Below are 25620 nucleotides of genomic sequence, written 5' to 3' on the forward strand. Positions count from 1 at the left end.
ATAGGGCTACAAATCGGTTTTTATTTGAGTGTTTATTATATCTAAAAATATATAATAAGCAGTTGATAGCAATGTAATAGGCTAATGAACGTAGCTTAGTCTGATCATTTTAATATTTAATATTATAGTAATGTACAAACTGACAGGGTTCCCTGAATAGAGAGCCTAAGTCCCGCCCCTCCGCTTCCGGCTCATGGGACCTTATTTCGGAAAAAATATATGGTAGTCAATGGCGAGAGACAACTTATCTTTTTATTCTGCCTGAACTGTGCCCTGAATTACACATATGATGTTTGTCAATTTAAAAGATGATTATGAAAGTCAAGAAAGTCGCAGTTTGTCATAAAACAGAAGATTAACATTTAGTTTTATGTGAAAATCGCTCAATGAACTACATCTCTCGTATGTGTGCAGTCTGGTACAAAACACAAAAAAATGACAGATGTTAGCTTCAGTAAAGTTAGCTTCATTCATTGAGAGAAAAGGTATGACGTCACATGTGTGCCCTTTGGGTTTGTAGTCTTTGTAATTACGTATTTTGACAGTCTTATACCTCAACAGTTTTACATCAAACTGCGACTTTCTTGACTTTAAAATGTATCTTTTAAATTGACAAATATCATTATGTGTAATTCAGGCCACAGTTCAAACGAGATCAAAATATTTGTTGTCTCTCGCCATTGACTACCATACAATATTTTTCCGAAATAAGGTCCCATGGTGGTCCACCGGAAGGGGAGGGACTTAGGCTCTCTATAGTTCACAGACTGAGTTTTTTTCTTCTTTTTTTTTCTTGAGATAAATTGATGTAGCTACTTACCTGATATAGCTATCCAAATTTATGGATATCGAAACGATTGAGCGATTGTGAATCAAAATCAAATCAAATCAATCAATACCCAGCCCTACACTCTACTCAGAACACCCTAGCAACCACTTAACAACCACCCAGGCCAGAGCACCTTATCAACAGAACACCCTAGCAACCACCCTGAACACCCTAGCAACCAATTTATTAATTATATTTAAGAATGTTATTAAATTATATTAACTGCAAAATTATTAACCAAATTAAGTCCAAAGACTTCAATTCCCGTGTATTTTCTTATAAATCCCTGCACAAATCCAGACGGAGACGCAAACGAATTACCTGCAGAAACACTTTGTTTGGACTCCTATAAACTGGCACCAGAGCCTGGACTCTCCTCGACGCCAGAACGGTTAAGATTTCAACAATGCAAAGCATATGCTTATGAAAATAATTACCTAACCTTGAGTTCAGGGGCTTCTTGGCTACAGATAGAGGGGCCAGACGCAGCGCCAGGTAACGTCTGCAATTATAACCGGGCTGAATAACCTCCATCAAAACTCACTTCATGCGCATTACGCGCTAGAAAAAGCCCATAAAAGCCTATTCAGGATCAAGGATGCCTGTTCCCAGAGGCCCCTCTATCTCTAATTGTAATCTATTAAGAATCACAAAAGCTGCAGACGGGAAGGTTTCCGAGCGGAGCGTCTGTTCAGACAGACAGGCACCTGGGAAATCGGAGGAGGTTTTCAGTCCAGGAGGAAAAGTGTATCGCTTTCTGAAGCTAATTAGTCCTGTACATGACCAATCAGAAGAAATACAACAGCTGGCCAAGAAATATATTTGCCTTCCATTCGTGAAAGACAGCCAGTGGAAAGAAACAGAGGAATACCTGATGTTATTCGAGAGGGCCGTTTCAGGGGACAAAATGTGGGACAAATATAGACCCTCAACAATCTCATTTTCATTGTTTCCTACAGCTTGAATGGACACGAGTGCATCGGCCAAGAGAAACATTCAGAAGGGTGAATCCCATGAAGCCTGTCAAGAACATATTTAACATCAATTATATTTTACAACCAGTAAGATTTTTTAAGAGATAAAAAAAAAAAATATCATCTAAATAGTAAAGTATTTATACATAATGCAATATTTATACTGCCTTTAGTTTGAGTAATAATGAGAATTACATGCAAACTCAAATATTAAACACTCATATACATTATGTATAACAATAAATAATAATAATACAATTTAATAATAAGTATATGTCACAAATCAGAAAAATGTATATATTTATATTTTTTATATGCAAAATATGATTTATTTTGAGTTTGGGGTGAGAGCCGCTCTTTAAGCTGGTGCCATATTTGTGCTATACAGAAACAGGATCACACTAACATTAAATATAATTATATTGTCAACTTTACAAATATACCCAACAAACCATGATGTACAGAAGGATGTTTATAACACTATAGTGTGCATGTGTGTTAAAATACTTACTAAACGTCTTGATTTAGGAGAGTTATAGGATCAAAATCAAAAGAATTCGATAAAAAAAAATGCACCATTATAAAATCTATGATATTTAAATCAGGGAATATCATTATATCAACTGTTTTAACTAACCTGTTTAGTCAGTTTAGTAAGTTTACTTTAGTCACTCTCTGAATTTAGAACCACACACTAGTGTATACTCTTACTATTTTAAATATATATATATAAAAAAAATTTTTATGGCAGAGATAGTACAAGTCGTATACTAGTATTCTGTTCTGAATATGCTTAAAGACATGCAGCCACTGACATTCCAGACTGTAATTACACTTTTGACCAGCAGGGAGAGACACAGCTCCTGCATTTAATTTAGCCTAGAAAATACTGTCCTGTACAAGTATTCATTTGTAGACTCAAATCCATGATCATGTTATATTAGAGCCCTTTTAAAGTTCCCCTGTTGTCAATCATTTCATCCATTAAAACTTATCTTTGATCACCAAAACGACATTTTTAAGCATTTTTTACCAAAAATAAATAAATACAAATTCTTCATGGCTTATAATAGCTTGAATGTAACTCTACACCCTTGCCTCATTTAGTATGCGCGGTTCTATGAATATGCAAATGAGTCCGCCTCCACTCACTCACGGCAGATAAGAGATCCACTCGTTGACAATCACACGTTGATCTGATTGGTTACAAGTAAGTTTTAAGGAGAAAATACTCAGCAATGGTGTTGACATGAATTTACACATGGTTTGTCTTAAAGCATAATAAAAATGCCACGTAGACATATAAACAACCTTAAAAGCTTGATTTTCACCACAGGGGGACTTTAAGCTCAGTTTTCATGCACAAACACAAATAAAAATTCAACAACATTGAAAGGCAAAACACCAGTTTTATTGCAATTAAATTTTGCAACAATGAACAGGCTGAGGCAGAATGCACAGATGATTTTATTTCCACTTGCAGTACTGAGAGTTTAAGAGGTAGATGTAAAAAAAAAAAACAGATCCAGAAGAAAAAAAACACACAATGAAATTACGGAGTGTCAAACAAGTCAAAGGGAATGTCAATGAAACTCTTTAATAACTTTCCTATGAATAATCTCTATTTCCTAATGGATAACAACCCACGACTGTAAACACCAGCACCAGATATTAACTTGTATTGCTGCTTTAAATTGCTCATGTGATCGGAATAATGTGTTATTATTATTTTTTCCATAAATGTACTGTGCTCAGCATTAATATGTAAACAGCAGTATTATGAATTGAGTCATAATATTTTCAGTGCAAATGCTCAGAAATATATTTTCTGTAGTAATTGTCCTTAAAGTGATTTATGCAAATTTAAAAGTATGCAATTAATTTTCCCAATATACAGACCATAAATTCTGACCATTAAAAATGTATCAACCATTAAAATTAAATCAGTGTGAACGTTATTATCTTTGTAAAGCCTCAACTGTGTTCCCGTGCTTCAAACAGCAGAGGACGCTGCTTTACTACAATCCATCATTATAATATAAATGCCTTATTCAGCACATGCAAACTTTTCTTGTTATATTTAAGTGCATGATTGTATTCAATTGCTCGGGGTGGGGAACAAAACTATGACATAACCATTATATAACTATTTAGATCACATACAGTGACCCTCGTGCTTATTTGGACACTTGAGTCCGGATGTGCATTACTGTTCAAACGTTTGGGGTCAGTGAGTTTTTTCAATGTTTCTGAAATTAGTCTCTTCTGCTCACCAAGGCTGCATTAATATGATCAAAAATACAGTAAAAACAGTAATATTGTGAAATATTATTACCATTTAAAATAACTGTTTTCTATGTGAATTTATGTTAAAGTGTAATTTATTCCTGTGATCAAAGCTGAATTTTCAGCATCATTACTCCAGTCTTCAGTGTCACATGATCCTTCAGAAATCATTCAAATATGATGATTTGATGCTCATTTATTATTGCTGCTCAATTATTAATAATGACAGTGTATATCTATTGCTTTATGATTCGAACCTAACAAACTTCTTTTTGCCAAATATCTTTCTTTACTGTAAACAACTCTTGATTTTATACTTTGTTTTCTAGCACATTTCCATGTCTTAAGTGTCCAAATTTTATATATATATATATATATATATATATATATATATATATATATATATATATATATATATATATATATATATATATTTATATTTAATTTTATAGGGTTGCTGTATAAAACCTAACAGCATTTGGATTTCAGGAAGGCTTACTGATTGATTGTGGGCATTTGATATCTAACGAAGGTTAATTAATGTTTTCATATATTCACGAATTACATAAGCGCTATGATTAATCTATATTACATTCGAAACCGATTTTATAAACTCAAATTATCCATGATTTCCTTCTAAAGTTCAACAGGAACCTGAAATCCTTTGATTCAGCTGCATTTTCTCCGATCCCCAAATAAACATCAGTAACTCTACCCACAATGCCCTGCACCCAGAATGCCCTTCTGACGTGAAACAGAACCAAAACGATGTCAGGAGAATGAGAGGACAATGTTCATGCATCACTTGTTGTTGGTGCAGTAGTTTGCGTAGTTATTGCAGGCCTTCTTCATGTCGGTGAGAAAGGCAGGGACACCCGTCTGAGGTGAAAACACACATTCATCAACACCGTTACACCAATAAATGCACATTACATGAATTAATGAATGTACAGCCGGCTCACCTTTGCTGCCCAGTTCACAAGCCACGTCGGGATCATTCCTCCGGGATTATCAAAGTAGTTCATGAACACTGGAATATGATTCAAACACACATAGTTGCAGGTGAGCAGGAGTATGTTACGTGTGTGTGTGTGTGTGTGTGTGTGTGTGTGTGTGTGTAAGTGAGTGACTGAGTGTGAGTGAGTGAGCGAGTGACTGTGTGAGTGAGTGAATGAGTGACTGAGTGTGAGAGAGTGACTGAGTGATTGAGTGAGTGAGTGTGTGTGTGTGTGAGAGTGAGTGACTGTGAGTGAGTGACTGAGTGAGTGACTGTGAGTGAATGAGTGACTGTGAGTGACTGACTGAGTGAGTGACTGTGTGTGAGTGAGTGACTGTGTGAGTGACTGACTGAGTGAGTGTGTGAGTGAGTGTGAGAGTGAGTGAGTGACTGTGAGTGACTGAGTGAGTAACTGTGTGTGACTGACTGAGTGAGTGAGTGAGTGAGTGAGTGTGTGTGTGTGTGTGTGTGTGTGTGTGTGTGTGTGTGTGTGTGTGTGTGTGTGTGTGAGAGAGAGTAAGTGAGTTACTGTGAGTGAGTGACTGACAGACTGAGTGAGTGAGTGTGTGTGTGTGTGTGTGTGTGTGTGTGTGTGTGTGTGAGAGTGAGTGAGTGACTGAGTGAGTAACTGTGTGTGAGTGTGTGTGTGTGTGTGTGTGTGTGTGTGTGTGTGTGTGTGTGTGTGTGTGTGTGTGTGTGTGTGTGTGTGTGTGTGTGTGTGTGTGTGTGTGAGAGAGAGAGAGTGAGTGAGTGAGTGAGTGAGTGAGTGAGTGAGTGAGTGAGTGAGTGAGTGAGTGAGTGAGTGAGTGAGTGAGTGAGTGAGTGAGTGTGTACCTTTGGTCCCGCCGGAACCGTCGCTCTCCATGGCCAGACTCTGTTTGTAATCTTTGACCCGGATCACGCCTCTCTTCTCTGCACACTGAGACACACACGAGCTCTTGGCTAAAACCACCCAGATCTTCCGTCCTCCCGCGTCCAGATCCCGGCGCTCACGCACATACACATACTCAAGAGGGTTAAGGGCTCACCGAGAGAGAACTGCAGATTTACTTCAATCAAATATTATCATAAACGAAGAAATATTATTTTTCTGACACTGGTCAGCATGAATCTGTACCGCACACACACACACACACACACACACACACACACACACACTGTATTTTTCCGAGCATGAAGTGTGTCTGTAGGATACATCCCTGTTGGACAGAGGTAATGGATATTTCACCTCCCAGTATATGGCTTTCTGCCCACTGTAGTCTTTCTCGTGCAGCTCTGAGGATGACACACACACACACACACACACACACACACTCAGTGTGAGTACTTGCACACTTACAGTAAGGTCTCATGTTGATGTTAACATTAGTTAACTAAATGATTTAACATTAACTAACAATGAACAATACTTCTACAGTGTTTATTAATCTTAGTAAATGTTAATGTCAAGCTGTATCCATTAATATTAGTTAATAGTTAGTTTTTCTTCTAGAAACAAACTTTGTTGCATTATTTTCCTGTTATCACTGTGAAGCTGCTTTGAAACAATCTGTATTGTAAAAAGTGCTATATAAATAAAGGTGACTAGACGTAATGTACTTGAAACTACGGAGAACAACTGCTGCATTTGTAATGTGCAGATAAAAAAGGTTGTAAATATGTGTAAACACTGTCAGCTCATGATAGCCAATGCATTAACTAATCTGAACAAATGAGACCCAGTGTTACCCAGAACCTAAACTACATACATTTACAAACAGTTCAAGAGCAAGTTATTATGAGAGGAATATGTTTCAGATGAGAAGAGTGAAAGATGAGTTATGAGACACAATCACAGAGATGGGTGATATGAACAAACTCTATCACTGTATCACATTCATTTCACATCAAGGTTTTACATCATGATATAGTTAATTTTGCAAGAAATTAAACATGAAAAATGCTTTATATATTCATTAAATAACCTATATAACATAAACAGCCTAATTTGGATTAAAACATTTTTTTTTTACAAATTAAAGCTACACTTATGCTAATCTTAATGCAACACTATTAAATGTAATTTTAGAGACACTGTGTGCTTCTGATTTAATGGCAATAGTTCAGGAGGACCGTTTTCAGTTCCAGCATGACTCAGTGACATCCATGTCTGGTGTGGAAGAACTAAAACCAGACCTGAACCTCTCCTGAACTCTAGATCTGGACACCGTATGCGAGTCTGATCCCATCATGCAACCTCACTGACGCTCTTGTGTCTTATGAGAGCAAATCCATGTCCAACATATAACATCTTCCCGGAAGACTGGAAGCGATCAGGAACGACAAGTGTTTCAGGGTTTGAATTCAAAGTCACGTAATAACAGCTTCATAGCTTTAAACAGTTGAGTTCAAAACTGACTTGTATTATAAAACGGACGTTGAAGCATGAGATCCCACCCTTCCTTCAGTGCGTCTCCAAAGCCACGCCACCTCAAAACACATGAATACACACAGCAGAGTCTGCAAAGCATTACGAGAGACTGCATTAAATGACCTTTTGTCTCAAAGCACACAACATTATATAACAACATGAACATATACTTGTAGAGCTCTAGTTTTACCACCTGACTGCTGCAGATTCATTTCAGCATTGATAGTGTTGCCATAGAAACGCAAAATATGTATGTACATGTTTTCATATTTAGACCACTTGTATTATTGATTGCTATCAGGATTTTTTTGTTTATGAAAAAATTGCCTACCGTACCTTTAATGTTAGTTAATAAAAAAATATCCATGTTTGTGTTAGTTCACAGTGCATTAACTAATGTTTACAGATAGAACTTTTGATCTTAAAAATGTATTAGTAAATGTTGACTAACTAAGATTATAAAATGCTGTAGAAATAGTTTTCATTGTTAGTTCAAATGTTAACAAATGAAACATTATTGTTTCAACTCATTTTATTTCAGCTGTTGCTTACACTTTATTTTAAGGTGGCGTAGTTATTTTGTACTTACTCTAGTCAGTACTGACTCTGAGTAATATTACTTAACTACATGTACTTGCTATAGAGTTACAGTTAGGGTTTGGTTTAGGGTAAGTTACATGTAACTGTGCATAATTTACAGTTATTACTATAGTAAGTGGATGTAGTAACGTGTAACTACGTCACCTAATGTAAAGTGTTACCCAGATAGTTGCCTGAAAGTTGAAATTTGTCATTTTCATTTGGTAGAACTTGATGTACTAAAATAACCACAACTTGAGAGAAAAAAAAAAACGACATAGACATTTAAAAAAAATTTAATAAAAACTAATAAAAATGATAAAACACAACAAATTTACTAAAACTTTAAAATTAAAATTACAACCGAAAATATAAAAATGGTTAAAAACTATGATAAAAAAGCAACAAATTTTTTTTTTTTAACAAAAAACAATCATTCTTGACTGAACACTGTTGAGCAGAAAAAGACTGACAGGCGTGTTTGTTCCAGGTCTGAACGGGTCAATCTAGCGTTTCACAGATGATGTATTCAGCGAACAAGGGTGGAGGCTTGTGATTGTAATCAGAAGCGATTCATGACTGATTTAACCCAAACCACATTTCACTGCTCTGGTGGTCCGACACAAGATTCATACTAGTGACTGAAATTACACAACGTTCAGTGAAATTATACATGTGAACAAAGACATGGTGTTCAGATAAAAGAACAAAACAAGTCCTGTAATTTGACAAACATTTATGATGCTGACACTGCAGCGTGAAACAATAAGAACTGTAAACGCTTGTCATGCAATCAAGTTTGTGCTGTTGTGTGTATACATCAGTGTTTGGATGGGCTTTCTCCAGTTATACCACAGGAAAGCACACAGGGGGACACTAGAGAACATACATCAGGATTTAAGCACAAATGCTGTCAGATGCATGAGGCTTTTCGTGAAAGATCATCTCAAACACATGCGTACAGGGTCCGTCTGGAGCCAGAGATGTGTTTCCAATAAAACAGCACTCCACCCTCACACACACACAGCTATTCACGGTCTGTTTGTGTTTGCGGGAAATACACCACCCTGCCATGTCATGTCTCAAACATGAGGAAAACCAAATGGCTTCAAAAGCTAGTTTCTTGTCAAATGCACACTCGTGCAACTACACAAGAAGTCCAGGATAAGAAAAAATAAAAAGATGTGTCAAAATGATAATGCATTATGAAATCGCCGGTGAAATCTTTTGGACAGCAAAAACAGCTTTCATGTCCTAAACTCAAGCACAAAACAAAGTGATTTTTAAAGATGGTTTAATAGTTCCCAGATCCTGAGAGAACACAACATGTGCACGTTTGTCAAATAAAACGAGCTCCGTATTGATGATTACCAATGTTAATATTGTTTAAATGGTCATTTCATTTAAAACACAATTTCCTGAGCTTTTTTCAAAATGCAATGCAATACTTCAACACAAAAGTCTTTCCCTAGATCACTTAACTATAACCTGCAAAAAGGTTATGACATCACAACTACAAGCTCATTAACATCACTCATTGACCTCCCACATTTACATTAACAACCATGTAAAACAACTTATAAATGACCATGTGAACTACAGTACGTGGGCAAAGATCATTTACAACCAGAAGTCTTAAAGGCAAAGTATCAAAAACAGTATGTTTAATTATAATGCATTTTTGACCTGGAATTGATTTCTAAAAAATGTCTAAGAAACAGTTTTTAGTATGGGAAGCAAACTTTGATGTGTCTAGACTATATAAACTGTGGCTTTAACGGTGTTGAAAATGAAGTACTTTAGTGAAATACATTTAGAATCTCACACTTTTTAGGAGTGAATTTAGTTGATAATCATGAATCTGCACACAGAAAAAAAAAAGAAAAAAGGAGACATACATAAACTACAAATAAACTTCAGCAAAAGTTCAAATAGTCGACAGTACATGTGGGAAAAGGCCACTTTCACTCTGTTGCCAACCATTGCAGCATGAGAAACTGATCATCTTTTTCATCATAAAAGTGAAAGTTTATTCAAGCAAACTGGATGTACATTTGGAAAACATTAAAGTAATGTTATTTTGATATTGGTTTGTTGGAAAACTGAAAAAGGTTTGCAATTTTTTTATGCATCATGAGTGTCAGAGAGGGAGAAAATGGTCATAAATAACTAATTTACAACTATTTTAACTTTATAACTAGTCTTCAGTGGAACACTACATGCTATAATAATGCTATAAACTGCATGTAGGCCACTTTAAACGTGACATCACACCTCCTGGTTTCCTGAGCTTATTGGTGCTTTGCCATCTCATTTTTAACTATTAACACTTTTGATTAAACAGTAAACACGTACCGGTTGAGATTTATTGTTGTTGCAAAAAAAGAGATTCAAAGTACAAACCTGCTCAATGTACAGAAATCTGATCCAGGGTCAGTTTCTGCCTTTCGCATGCTAACGGTTGAGCTTATATAGACTGAAGGATCTAATTCTGGATCAGTCCACTGAGAAACTCAATATATATAGGCCTGTTCTGTATAAGTCTCATATGGCACACTTAACTAGAAACACTTGAGGATTTTCAAAGTCGTCATCTGATTGGTTGAACTCTACAGGACTTCCGGGAGACGTGCGTGTCGCGTTCTTTAACGGCCCGCCTGAAAACAAAGCAGTTGTGAAGACTAACCCCCTCATGGAAAAAGAAAACTGTCGTGTTTACAACTGTGACAATGAGTGCTTATTAGGATCAAATAAATACAGGATTTTCAAAAGTATGTAAAGTTTGCGGCATAGGCTCTTTAAAATACGTCCAAGAGTTTTACACATCTGTTATTGTAGGGACATCGACGTTACATTTTCACGCCCCTAAACATGACACGGGACAAAACCAGCTGTGATTGGTTGCTTTACATGTCAGTCAGACGGCCTCTGGATGGTCCTTGGCCAATGAACGCTGCGATCGAGTCCAGATCTTCTGCGTACATGAGACTAGTACTGAATAAACCACATCACTATCAGACAGCACAGCACGTTCTACACACACAACAATGACAGAATAAACACTGGGTCAATCTACTGGGACACTACATGTACATGACGTACCAGTCCAGTTCCCTGCGTACGTGAACGGATCTGACCATCATCAAGAGGAGAAGCTTCAGAGTGTGGAAAAACATTAGGAAAAAAAAGTAAAAAAACAACCCATATGATGCATTTCAAGTGGTCGCCAATTTGAGCTACACAAGAGTAAGTCAACATAACTTTAAGACACTTTATAATCTGTAATTTTATCAATTTGGCTGACACTGTCAGATGAGAACAAAACGTGAGATGAATAATGAACCTAATGTCTTCTGTAGAGCTGCTTTATAGCTGAACCGAATTGGTTTCATAATTAGCTCACTTTGCAACATGGACACAGTTATTGAACTGAACTGAATAAACATTGAACTGACTTGAGCTAAACGACAGTCTTTTTAGAGCTGCTTTACAGCAGAATTTGAATTTGTGTCACATTTGATGAAGTTGCATCAATGATTCTGTAATGTTCCTGTTTATTACAGTAGAAAACTATTTGAATAAAGCTGACGTGACTTGACTAACGTAAATGGTTTTTTTTTACCCACAACAAAAGCTTGTTTGAGTTGTTCTGCTACAGAAATGGGTGTATCACCTATAATCTCTTCAATGATGATTCATTGAGCGTAGGAATGTGTCTAAACCTGCCTTACGAGTAATACTGAGAGTCAAACTATCACGACACTGAGACTGAAGGGTGAATGCTTAAGAAATAATGGTTTTCATGAAGATGTTTGATCGTGACTTCTGCAGTCCTGCTCATGATTACCTTTGGCATAGGAGTCCCAATGTCTCCTGTAGTTGAGATCCATGTAAACATCTGCGAGGAGATCTGGAGAGCAGCTGGGCAGAGAACCGAACACTTTGTACTCGTACAAACCTGTTTCCTGTTCAACACGACATTAAAGACACAAGCATCACAAACACATGCCACATCACAGCCAGAGCCTGTACTACTGAGCAAGCGTCGTGATATATGAATGACTGATGGGATGTTTTACATGTCATGCACTAGATGGGAAACTGATCCTAGTGCATGAAAACAGGATCTCTTTAATGAATCCGTCATGGTTACTTTTGCTTGTAGGTTTTGCTTATAAATCACTAAAACATCTGGATCTTTTATGGGTGATTTTGGTCATTTCATCCACACTGAGCTAAATAGTGTTATAGAACTTTTAAATACTATGTATATACAAACCCAATGCAATGGGTGTGTTTATAATACATATTGTGTTAATTATCATATAACAGAAAGGTTCAGTTGTAAATCACTGCACTGCCACTAGATTCACCCACTCAATTAGGTTTTATATTATAGCATATACTCATTTGAAATAGTCACTTTCAACTCCAGAAAACATTTATCAGGGTTGTCTTATTTTTAAAAGCCCATTTATAAGGGGCAAGTTGTCACAATGAGATGCTGCCATTAAAAAGCCTAATAAACAGAAAGACAAAATTAAGTATTTATTATTAATTAAGGATAAAAAAAACAAACATTGTTTTATTCAACTGAAATGCCTAATTAATAACAAAAATATGATGATACTGAAATGATAGTTAATTATAAAAATATATATATATTTAGGTGGATTAAATCAGCATGCACAACTGCTTTAGAAAACAAGCATGTCTGTGTTTGAACTTCCGATTCGAAATAGAACTTTTAAAATGCATGGATTGTGACAACTAGCCCCGGTCTGCTGCTTATACAGTGAGTTTGAAGCTTATATATGATTATGTTATCGTTATATCATCACGTACAGTATGTCCAATATTATACAGCACATTTACGTTTGACATTGTATTATGTTGTTGTGCCTAAAATAATATTCAAACGCAACCATTGCATTATATTATATATATACGATTCCATGTTTGCATGATGTTATAGATCAGATTGCATTGCATTGGATTGTTTTGATTGTGCACAGGGCGCGTGCGCATTGAGTCATTTATCAAATATTCACCTTGTTATAAAGTCTGTATATTTTGACGTTCATGGTCTCGGTGAAGAACTCCCAGCCTCCGTCGAGCATCGGCTGGTCCAGCTCGGTCCAGGCCTGCTGAAACTCCTCATCACTGAACAGCAGAGCCATGATGTTTCCGTGTTCAACCAGAAGAGTCAGGAGTCATGTGTGTGAACGCGGGCGCTGACGTCAGAGCGCAGCTGATCGCGCGCCACGTGCTCGCGCTCACGCATTTCGGTACACGCTTAAATGTTTTGTAGATACAAGAAAATTAAGACTAAGAGTATATAAATGTATATATAAAAAAAATGAATACATTTATTCAGCAAGGATGCATTAAATTGATCAAAAGTGACAGGAAAGACATTTATAATGTTAAAAAGATTCTATTTCAAATAAATGCTGTTCTTTTGAACTTTCTATTCATCAAAGAATCACAAAAAATTTTCAACATTGATAATAATAATTAATGTTTCTTGATCATCAAATCATCATATTGGAATGATTTCTGAAGGATCATGTGACACTAAAGACTGGAGTAATGATGATGAAAATTCAGCTTTGATCACAGGAATAAATTATATTAAAAAATATATATTCAAATAGAAAACAGTTATTTTACATTTTAATAATATTTCCCAATATTACTGTTTTTTATATTTTTTTTATAAAATAAATGCAGCCTTGGTGAGCAGAAGAGACATTAAAAATCGTACCGATCAAAAACTTTTGACTGGCAGTGTACATATTATATATATATATATATGATTTTTTTTTTTTTTTTTTTTTTGTGCCAGTCAGCCGTTCATTATCTCAAAATAAACTCCGGCCGGGTGGTCAGGAGCCTGACATGAGACGTTCGTCTGAGAGCCTCTGTTAGTAACCCAATGCTAACCTTTGTTACCAGATGATACTCTATATACCTACAGCCTGTTACAAGACAGACCAGCTCAAATATTTATACTCCACCATTCATAACAGGCCCATCAATTCATCAGAAATGGGCGGTGTGTCATAATAGTTCTGAAAATGTAATAAAATAAAGGGTTAGATCCAAGCTGATAGGACAGAACCTGTAATGAAACATCGAAAAACATATATCAACTTAACAGACAAAAAAACTTTTATGTTTAGGAGTGTTTGTATAAAATCTGTTCATTAAAGAACGGTTTGGTGAGAATTGCATTGAATGAACTCAAATGAACTCAAGCAAGATACAAAACTGGAGCCGAATGACCAAACCCTCAGTGTCTCTGCTGTCAGTCAGAGACCCGAGCGATGTCCGTCAGCGCGTGCTGCATTTGAGGAAAGATTTCCTCCGGGAAGGAAGACTGTAGACAACACCCTGTATCACATTACAAGAAAAAAAGAAGCAGAAAAACACATTTGATGCTTGAGTCACACATAAGAGCAGAAGGCAAGAGCCAATTCAAACCACAAACGCATTCACATTCACATTGACGCATATTCAAATGTACGTCCACAAACAAAATACACACTCACAGAGGTTGTGTGCAACATCAGCAAGACCGCTGTAGCTGTCATGTCAGATTCAAAGACTGAAATAAATATTGTATATGCACTGTGAGCATTTCCATATTATTGACACTTATAAATGCTAATCTTTTTTTCTTTTTAGAAAATGTTGATTTATACCTTAAATGCACTGAAAGTTGCATGGCTAACAGTGTCTTCCAAATGAAAATACATATAAATGTAAATTTGATCAGTATTCATATCTAAACAATGAAAATGTGTAAGTGTGCATAAGTGTGAAACAAATGTTTTGTAAGATGCTGCAATAAATACAACCAGAACTAAATACACACATATTATTAAGCAACTTCCTCAAGGGATGCTTTTAAAACACTACTTTTACAACAAAACAATTTACTGTTATGAAACTAATTTGAAGCATTCAAGTCTTTAAATCAAAAGTTTTTTTTTGAGAAACATTAATTCAGAATATTTAAATATTAATATTAAATGAATTTTTAGACCTATTATGTTTTTTGTTTTTTTTTAGCATTCTTCAGTGTGTGAAAAAGGTCTGCAAAGTCCATTTTTTATGCCCTTCCCTCGCTAACTTCACTCCGTCTCGTTCACTCGGATTTACGTCATTGCTTACGTTGCATGAGCGCCCACTACTGGCGGAAACCTTCGATGTGTTTAAATGGAGGGCACTAAGCCCTTGATCACTTGTGGGTAAATTCACAATCGTCACAATCGTGTTGCATTGTGGTCTATGGATCTGCCTGAAGTTTACATATTGATTAGATTTGCTCCCGGTGTCAAGTTCAAGGGGTCAAGGGTCCGTCCAAATAAACTTGCCTCATCCACTTGACACGTTGAACGCACTTCAAAATGGCGGAGAGGATTCTCCCGAGGGGAAGAGCTTAGGGAAGTTTGCGAGTGTATCTCTAAAAGTGAATTTAAACGCAGCCCATGTCCCTCCAGCGGGAGTTATTCTCTATATCAGTGTCACTGTTTCTGATCTCCCTGAAATGCCTCCATTGAGTCTTGAGTTTTCCTCTGGAAAAGAACACATCACAATATCCCTCATTTAAAGTCCCCCTGTGGTGAAAATCAAGCTTTTAATGTTGTTTATGTGTCTATGTGGTGTTTTTAATATTCTTTAAGACAAACCATGTGTGAATTCATGTCGACACCATTGCTGAGTATTTTCTCCTTAAAACTGCAGTGAACCAAAGACAGTCTCAAAAACACGCTTTGAAATCGCTGGTGTTTCTGACGTCACAAACTACCTTGCAACCAATCAGATCAACGTGTGATCGTCAACCAGTGGATCTCTGAGCTGCTGTGAGTGAGTGGAGGCGGGGCTCATTTGCATATTCATGGAACCGCGTATAATGTATGAGGCAAGGGAGCAGAGTTACATTTCAGCTATTTTAAGGTTAAAACGTTTAAATATGTAATTTTGATGATCAAAGATGAGTTTTAAGGGAAAAAATTATTGACTACAGGGGGACTTTAAATAATTCCCGCAAAATAAAGAGGTGTGGCGGCCTGGTTGAGTTAGTAGTGTGTTGAAACACGCAGTTACGGTAAGGAGCGTGACATTTCCTAAACACACACTTGAAGCACTTGACCAATCACAACACACTGATCCAGCCGACCAATCAGAGCACAGTGTGCTTATCAGAAGGAGGGGCTTCACTGAGACAGGAACTAGACAGAGTGTCACTGACAGACTGGGAAGAGAGGTGCTGCAACAATGTCAAACATGAGAAAACAATATTTTTGGAACATTCATGCGTGAAAATCGATTCCAAAAGAGCCCCAAAAAAACGAAATCAAAACTTTGTAAAAGGGCATAATATGCCATGTCATTAATTATATCCAAACACACTGGCAAAGTTATATAGTTCCTCTCAATGAACTTGATTACATGACCATCACTGCAAACCATCAGCACATATCATGCAGCAGATGACATGGTTCACAAAGCTTACGCCCCTCCCCGTGTGTTCAGACTGAAGCAGCGTTAGTTCACATGGAGGAGGAGGAACTCAGACGCACTTCAAGTGAATGAGACCTGCACACACAGTCAGTCTCCAACACGCTTCAAGAGGAGGAGATCTCTAGAAGCAGCCTGTGTTTGGACTATAACGGGACTTTAACGCCTTCGGTTTGCTGAACAGGATCTTCAGAGGGCAGGATGGAAAACACGTGTGAGGTGAATGACTTGACCCTGTCTCAGATTACCTTCATGCATGCTCCAAACTCATTATTTCACATTCATAAAATATTAGTGGATTACATTAGTGAATGTTTCGGCTGCCTTCATGCATGCAGTTTCTGATATATAGCTAGTGGAATACAAGACCTTTAATGTTGGTTTCTCAAAAACATTAAGTTTTAATGTAATTGCAATGATAATATAAAGATAATATGTTATTTTAAGTCACCAAAACAAAAGTTTTAATACATAAATAATAGCATTTTAATTCACTATAAATATAAAGCAATAAATATACTGTATTTGCCATATTAAGTGCACAAATGCACTTATTTGAAAGATTTTAATACCCTTTAAATGCTCAAAAACATGCAAGAGCATTGACGAATCATTTGATATTTTATGACTATATCTACTTTTATGACAACTGATTATAAACAAGATTTTAGCAGTTCTGAATGAAAATAATATTAACTTGGTTTAGTTTGGGCAAATGCATTTTTTAGATTGTGAATGAGTCTGCTACTTTATTTGGATTTGTTTTATTGTATTGTGTTTTTGCTATAAAGAAACAATGTTACTACCCTCCATGACAGACAACCTTTTATTACATTTTGTTAAAAAAGTGTATGGTCAGTTTAGGGTAAAAACTAAAAATGCAACAATATCCATCAGTTTATATTGATTGTAAAGAACTCCTGTAAATGTAAAAGTATTGAGGTGAATCTGAAGCACATGAGGGTTAAAATCCAGGCTAAGTTGTGCAGCTGTAATGCGTAACGGTCAGAGAGAAGTGTCACGGGCGTTTGGCAGCTCTGTTGACCCTCTTAAGAAAAAGAAAAAGCCCCTTGAGAAATGACTGTTAATTTATACGGCGCTCGTGTTTCATGGGCCGGTTTGTAATGTCATATCGTGAGCTCTCCAGGGAATGTGGCAGCTCTCTTTGCGTCATTCAGACGACGGTCAGCCTGCGTCTGTGGTCAGAAAGGGGATCTGGGGGCTCTTCCCGCTTGAAAACCAAAACAACTCTACAGACCTGCCCTGCGCTCGCATGTGTTTACTCGCTCAACCATCACTATTACTATTGCTCATACATCGAGTTAGGGCTTTGTTTAGATCATTAAGTATTGCACTTCAGTGTGTAACTCATTCTGCATCCTATAAACAAACAAACACCATTAGCAACCAACCTAGCAACACACAAAAACATTCAAAACACCCTAGCAACTACCTAGAACACCATAGCAATCACAGAGCAATGCAATGACAACCAGACCAGGGGTGCGTTTCCCGAAAGCATCGATAGCCAACTATGGTCACAAGTTCTGTCGTTATCAGCTTAGTTCAACGAGTCTGTGTTTCCCGAAAAACATCGATCTGACGAACGTACACAAACAGCATTGCAAAGTTGTGTGGTTGGAACGACAGCTCTCGACCTGTGCTTAGAAGCAGAGTTTCTTGTTTGCATGACATGTGGACTTAATAAATCCTTATCTAGAGCAAAATAAGCAAACTGACATTCAGTGCAATCTGTATCTTTTACTTATAATACATACAAATGTCATTTACGTCTTTTAGTTTGTCAAGAGATTTAAAGCGTCGTTTTTGAAGAGTGCGCATGTGTGAACGAGCTCTACTATGTAAGAACAAGCCTATGATTGAATCTGGAAATAGAGCAAAATAACTGAGAAAAATTTGAAATATTCCTCAGATGCCACGTCTGTAATTTATAGCAAAACATCTAGCATTCATTTGATCTCAAACAGATTCATTAAAAGTAGAACTTACTCCACCACGTGTGTGACATCATTAACCAACGTGGTTGAACGACCAATTTGCGACAATATGGTTTCGGGAAACACAATGGGTGCATTTTCAATTCGAATTTGAAGGGTAACGGAAACACGACTGTCGATGCAAACTTATTGTTCGGCCTCCAAACATACAGCAGTGCTCTCTTGCTTATTCTTAAAAAGGTTTTAAAACCATTTTCTCATTGTATAAAACCCTGTAAATAAATTCGCCTTGCTTTTCCTACAGGTGTGGAAACGGTGAGAACAATAGAGAGTAGAGACGGCTCAGACTGCGGCTGATGCCTCGAAACACACTGACCCTTGACCCTGCGATGCCCGCCGAGCTTGTGAAAGACACCATGACGATCCCCGGAGCTCCCGAACGAATCCTGGCCGAGAAAACCAACAACAACGAGCCACCGGCGGCCGTCACTATTCCTCTGGTCAACGAGGTGCAGTTGACGGCGGCCACCGGGGGAGCCGAGCTGTCCTGCTACCGGTGCACCGTCCCGTTCGGCGTGGTGGTCCTGATCGCCGGGATCGTGGTGACCGCCGTGGCCTACAGCTTCAACTCTCACGGCTCCACCATATCCTACTTCGGACTGGTGCTGCTCTCGGCCGGACTGGTGCTGCTCGCCTTGAGCGCCGTCTGCTGGAAGGTGCGGATGGAGAGAAAGAAGGAAAGAAGAAGAGAGAGTCAGACAGCCCTGATGGCCCATCAGAGGAGCATCTTCGCCTGATTTCGACACAAGCACGGACTCCAAAAACCTTCACGGTGAATGAGTCAAACCATCGTTACACTCACATTTTGGGACAATGTCCAGATTTTTTGCCCCCAGTTCAGACCAACCGAGTGACGGGATTTCACGAATGGGTCTCAGAATGAGCGTTCGGAGCATTTAATCGAGACAGACTTGCAGCTGCATGCGTCCAGATGTCGAGACACAGCTGCACTGCAAAAAAAAAAAAGAAACAAAATAAGCTTTTCTTACTCAGTATTTTTGTCTTGTTTCCCATTACAAATACCTTAGATCAAGGTACATTTTCTTGATCAGCAAAATTACTCAAGATATTGAGTCAAAATGATCAAAATGAAGTGAGTTTATGCTTAAAACAAGAAAAACATTTCAATGGGGGCAGAAAAATAATCTAGTTTTCCATTTACTCTTCTCCTCCAGTTGACAAATATTTGTTTTTGTGTCAAGGATAAACACTTAATTTTTGATAATTTTTTTCAGAAAACAAGACTTAGTGATTTACTAACAGTTTGCGTCAGTGCTAACCCTTTTTGGCACAAAAAAACTACTGTTAGGTTTTACTAAAGAGTAAAGACACACAGTGAAAAATTAGCACTGAAAAGGCGTGGGTAAATGGGTATTTATGCGGCTGACCTTACTGCATATGCATTTGTAGGAGTTTCCATTTCAGATGCAATATTTATGGGAAGAGAGTATATAAGGTTTGCGCTCGTCAATTTACTTGTATTTGTGCCATTATTTACCACCCAAATTATTTACCAACCAAAAAAGCATGTCTTAAACCAGACTCTAATTTGCGCTGCTCTTGGTAGATTGTAGTCTTGAGTTATCGTCCGCGAATGAACACGTCGCAATATTCCTCATTTAAATTATTCCCGCCAAAGGCATACGGTAAATAAAGAGATGATGTCTGGTTGAGTTGTTGAAACTCGCGGTTATATGGGCGTGACATTTAAGAAACGCGCACAAAGCTGTTAGCCAATCACAACACACTGGTCCAGCCGACCAATCAGAGCACATTGAGCTTTTCAGAAGGAGGGGCTTCATAGAGACAGGAACTAAACAGAGTGTTACTGAAAGACTGGGAAGAGAGGAGCTGCAACAATGGAGAATATGTAGAAAATAATGTGTTTTTTGAGCATTCAAGCATGAAAACCTGTTCTATTAGAGCCCAAAAAGGGCATAATATGCCCTTTTTAGGTCATTTTGCTTTTCAAGTAAAAGTATCTTGATTTAGGAATATTTAGATATTTGACTTAGAGAACAAGACAAATACTATGTACAGTAAGAAAATAATTTTTTGCAAGTGGGACAACGGTTACGCTCGTTTTCACGACCTCACAGCTTCTGATGGGCCACAGCGCTAGCCAACCTTTCAAGTGGTTTGTAAGCGCTTTCTTTCTTTTTGTTTTCTCCTCAGTCTCTTTTGCCTGTCAGGCAGGACCGTTCTGTTATCTGGGACTTGAGCCAAGGCAAAATTAAGACCAGTAACCGCTGTGCAAACCCAGAGACGGGAAGTGCCGTATTAATCCACGGCTGCTTCCTGTCCGGTCGGATTAATGGAAAGACGCACTTTGAGACATAAAGGAAAGGGAGGACAATGAGGAAATGAAGAACAATGATTTTTTTCTTCATTGAGAGCGTTTCTCTGACACCCAGCTACTTTATATGTCACTTTTGTGGACGTACGGTACTTATATCACTAGTGTTATGATGTATAAACAACAATGGGCTGGAAAACCAGATGCTATTATTTTCTTTTATTGAGTTTATTTTGTTTATATTCTTGTACTTCGGACTATGACGACAGACATATGACATGCTCTGACTTGAGCGGTATGTGAAGTAACTTAAAAAGACTGATAACCGCATTTAAGATGACAGTATTATGTGTATTTGAGCACTTTTGATCATTTTAACAAAATGAAAATCGTGAATCATTGATTTCAGGTGCTTATGTTTGATGGGAGAATGCCAAGAATGTGTCTTAATAACAATTCAGTTTCAAATTATTGTATGATTGTAATCGTCTTAAGTGTCGTTAGAAATGTTATATCTGTAAGCTGTTGACAGAACTATTTTTAATAAACTCCAGTGCAAACAGAATACGTTATCTTGTGGTATCATGTGGAGTGAGTGATTTAAAAATCATCTGAATATACAAATATTCTGCCATCTAATATAGTTCATTAAACTATAAACCTCATAGCAACTGTTGCATTAAAGTTGAATGTGTCAATATATTTGTGCATTTTACAGACTGCTGAAGCATCCATTTTAAAAGCCGAATGATAAAACAAACTGTTATGACTTTGAACTCTGACAGAATGAGCCGCACTGAAGTCTGCGTCTCTTTTAGAGGCGACTGGCTTTAATTATTTCTCCAGTCACTCTTGCTGTTTCTTTGAAGTCTCAGTTAAAGAGCGCTTTGTGTCGGGTCGATTGTAACGAGCTTTCTCGTGTGAGTAAAACTTTCAATAATGAATGGAAGGAAATGTTTCTTTCTTTTACAGTCCACAATGTGTTCCTGGATGATCCAGACTTCACTACACATATAGTTTATTGCTTTATTGTTTATTGATTTGAGTAGTGAATTTGAAAGGCAGATTTTTTTAGTAAGACTGTGTGGTTGTTTACAAGGTCAAGCATCACATGGTCTATGATCAAATCCAATTAACATTTTAAGTTTGTTGTTTTGCAAACTGTTTGTTTTAAAATTCACCTTAGAAACACTAAAGCAACGCCCTGGCAACAACTCTGAACACCCTAGCAACCGCATATCAATGATCTCACAACCACGCAATTCACTTTAGAAACAGTAAAGCAACGCCCTGGCAACTACCCTGAACACCCCAGCAACCGCAGAGCAACGCTCTCTCAACCCACTCAGATAACTTAGAAACATTCAAATAAACGCCCTGACAACTACCCTGAACAACCTAGCAACCCCATTGCAATGCTTTCTCAACCCACTCAAATAACTTTAGAAACATTAAAAGAAACGCCATGATAACTACCCTGAACGACCTAGCAACCGCATAGCAATATTCTAACCACTGAGAACACCATAGCAACACCTTGGAAACAACCTACAATGCAGTTTGGCAGATTTTGGCAAGCAAAATGTAAAAGAAAGACAAATACTTGCACATGTAGCTCATCAAACATAAAACACAAAGATTTTGTATTTCCGTCATGAACTGACAAACAGAAATGTTCTATTTGTGTAAAAGCACAAAACAACAGTCCATTAGAGCAGTACAGCTGTAGTCCCCAGACTCGACCAGCTCTATAGGTGATGGGTTGTGGCCTTGAACTGCTCGCTTCAACACGGCGGTTTAAAATAGCCAGACTTAAGAGACGTATTTATAGGCAGCATTTGCGTTGCTATGCGTTTCCCTGACACCAGACACTACAACTCAATGGTTTGCTTGCGTCAGAGCAGCATCCACGACACACTTCGTCAGATTCGATAGCCAGCGTCCCTCACGACCTGGTGAACACACAGAGATGGGCTGACACCCGACACATACAGTAGATCAGATGTTTGACGCCCAGGACCAGGTCTTCTTCTCTCCACGGGAAGGTCTGGAAAGACCTTTGGAGAAATAAAAATAAACGCAAATGAGACCAGTGTTGATTCATACTACTGTATTATTTATTCAAATGTTGAAGTAGCTTTTATTTTTATGTTTTCAGTTTTTATTCTAACTTGAGTTTTGGTAATTTTGTTGTACTTTTTTGTCATTTGTATTGGTTTTTAGTGTTTGGGTTTAGATTTAATTATATTTTTTTCTGTTTTAGTTTTTGTGAATTTAGGATTTCAAAGTGCTAAAGTACTCAAGTACCACTTTTAGTCAGTTAAGTTTTTAATGTAACACTCAAAAATGAATTCACTATCTTAATTAATTTAACTGAAGAACATTTATTTAATTGAGTTAATTCAATTATTTTCCAGTTTATTTGAGTCAACACAATTTAGTTGGCTTAGGTCAAATGTATTTACTCTAGTATGTTCAACTTAACATTATTACATTTGTAAACATCCAACCCTACTAGCAAACTACTTATCACCCCAAACACCCTAGCAACCACTTAACCACTTAACCACCCAGAACACCGTAGCAACCACTGAACCACCCAGAACACACTAGCACAGAACCACCCAGAACACACTAGCAACCACTGAACCACCCTGAACACCCTAACAACCATGAAACCACCACCCAGAACAACCTAACAACTGCTTAATAAACGCCCAGAAAACGTTAGCAACAGCTTAACCACCCAGAACCCTCTAGCAACCACTTAACAACCACCCAGAACACCCTAGCTAGCAACCACTTAACCACCCTGAAACCCCTAGCAACTGCTTAACAAACAGGCAGAACACTCTAGCAACCACTTAACCACCCCAAACACCTTAGCAACTGGTTAACAACAACCCAGAACACTCTAGCAACTGCTTAAACACCAGTCAAAAGACTCTAGCAACCACTTAACCACCCAGAACACCGTAGCAACCACTGAACCACCCAGAACACACTAGCACAGAACCATCCAGAACACACTAGCAACCACTGAACCACCCTGAACACCCTAACAACCATGAAACCACCACCCAGAACAACCTAACAACTGCTTAATAAACGCCCAGAACACGTTAGCAACCACTTAACCACCCAGAACCCTCTAGCAACCACTTAACAACCACCCAGAACACCCTAGCTAGCAACCACTTAACCACCCTGAAACCCCTAGCAACTGCTTAACAAACAGGCAGAACACTCTAGCAACCACTTAACCACCCCAAACACCGTAGCAACTGGTTAACAACAACCCAGAACACTCTAGCAACTGCTTAAACACCAGCCAAAAGACTCTAGCAACCACTTAACCGCAGATAACACCTTAGCAACTGCTTAACAACCAGGCAGAACACTCTAGCAACCACTTAACCACCCAAAACACCATAGCAACTGGTTAACAACAACCCAGAACACTCTAGCAAACACTTAACCACCCAGCCAGAACATTCTAGCAACCACTTAAACACCCTGAACACCCTAGAAACTGGTTAACAACAACCCAGAACACCCTAGCAACCGCTTAACAACCAGGCAGAACACTCTAGCAACCACTTTACCACCCCAAACACCCTAGCAAGCAACTGATTAACAACAACCCAGAATAGTGCAGCAGATTAATGGCATATTTCAAGAGAATCGTTCAAATTGGTATAGAAGCATGAAATTTGGCACAGATACTCTCTAAGGGTCACTTTTTGGGAAAAAGGCGTTGGCCACCGAAAAATTCAACATGGCGGCCATTTTTTCAAGATGGCCGCTATTTCTGTAAAATGCTCATTATGTCAATTGTTAAAACAGTGATGTAGGCATAACATTTTGTGAAAATACTCTCTTCAGAATGTTTTTTTGGAAAACGGTGCTTGTCCCTCAAAAATTCAAGATGGCTACCAGTTTTCAAGATGGCCGCCATTTCTCTTGAATCCTTACATCTTTTTTTCAAATGGTGCTGCTATCATGAAATTTGGTACAAATATTCTTCAAGGAACATTATCATGGAAAAAGGTGTGTGCCGCTCAAATTCAAGATGGTGACCATTTTCAAGATGGCCACCATTTCTGTCAGAGCTCAATTTAATGTGTTAAGGAAGGTTTTGTTTAATATAGTGAACGTCATTACACAACCAGGGCACACTGGTGACTTAACTGCTGTGGAACTCAGCATGGGGTTCAGTGTCAGCTGATCTAGTTTTACTTACACTGTAGTTCTTGACTAGTAGTAATAGTATAGCTAAGTTTAGTGTCCCAAATGCTGTCTACCAGCCCCTCATCAATTAGCTAGTAATAGTAGTTAGATAGCCGCACCTGAATTGACAGGTTGTGCCAGCGCGGGAGAGCCGAGCCAAGGGTAAGCGGGGCAATACATGACTTGTTCATGTATGCTTACCTGGAAGGTGTACAGATCACACGGGACTTAAATGGCACTGGATGAATGATCGGGCTAGGTGTAGGTGACCCGTACCTAGTTGTATCCCATACCTGAATGTGTACTATGTCTATGATTGAGGTGGTAAAAGGATAACCCCTCGGCCTTAATCAGACAACAAACCCCCAAAATGGCAAATGAAAATCCCATGTCAGCCAAGAGGCCAACTGATTGGAAGAAATGTTGTCTTTGTCAGACAGACACAAAGGAACCCCTCCAATCACCACCTACC

At 38.0% G+C, this 25620-nt stretch overlaps 2 protein-coding genes across 2 annotated transcripts; one reads left to right on the plus strand and one right to left on the minus strand.

The window, feature by feature from the left end:
* Positions 1–3192: 3192 nt before the first annotated feature.
* Positions 3193–13298, minus strand: pctp (phosphatidylcholine transfer protein). The gene is made up of 6 exons (XM_082164983.1): positions 13127–13298; positions 11923–12040; positions 6282–6361; positions 5921–6092; positions 5052–5119; positions 3193–4968 (listed from the first exon to the last, which is right to left on the minus strand). The coding sequence occupies exons 1-6, from the start codon at positions 13253–13255 to the stop codon at positions 4891–4893; spliced, it is 645 nt and encodes a 214-aa protein (XP_082021109.1). The 5' UTR covers positions 13256–13298; the 3' UTR covers positions 3193–4890.
* Positions 13299–16663: 3365 nt separating this feature from the next.
* On the plus strand, positions 16664–21483 carry tmem100a (transmembrane protein 100a). Its single transcript, XM_082165006.1, has 2 exons — positions 16664–16823; positions 18867–21483. The coding sequence occupies exon 2, from the start codon at positions 18919–18921 to the stop codon at positions 19357–19359; it is 441 nt and encodes a 146-aa protein (XP_082021132.1). The 5' UTR covers positions 16664–16823; positions 18867–18918; the 3' UTR covers positions 19360–21483.
* Positions 21484–25620: the final 4137 nt, after the last annotated feature.

The sequence above is a fragment of the Leuciscus leuciscus genome (assembly GCF_965113295.1).
Source record: "Leuciscus leuciscus genome assembly, chromosome: 1".
Classification (NCBI taxonomy): domain Eukaryota; kingdom Metazoa; phylum Chordata; class Actinopteri; order Cypriniformes; family Leuciscidae; genus Leuciscus; species Leuciscus leuciscus.

What these genes read in the sequence shown, in the direction of transcription:
- tmem100a (XM_082165006.1), top strand. Translation starts at nt 18,919, where the DNA reads ATGCCTCGAAACACACTGACCCTTGACCCTGCGATGCCCGCCGAGCTT.
- pctp (XM_082164983.1), bottom strand. Translation starts at nt 13,255, where the DNA reads ATGGCTCTGCTGTTCAGTGATGAGGAGTTTCAGCAGGCCTGGACCGAG. An exon ending in TACCTCTGTCCAACAGGGAT is followed by an intron (nt 6,093 to 6,281) that starts GTATCCTACAGA and finishes AACCCTCTTGAG; the next exon opens with TATGTGTATGTGCGTGAGCG. An exon ending in TTGTGAACTGGGCAGCAAAG is followed by an intron (nt 4,969 to 5,051) that starts GTGAGCCGGCTG and finishes TTTTCACCTCAG; the next exon opens with ACGGGTGTCCCTGCCTTTCT.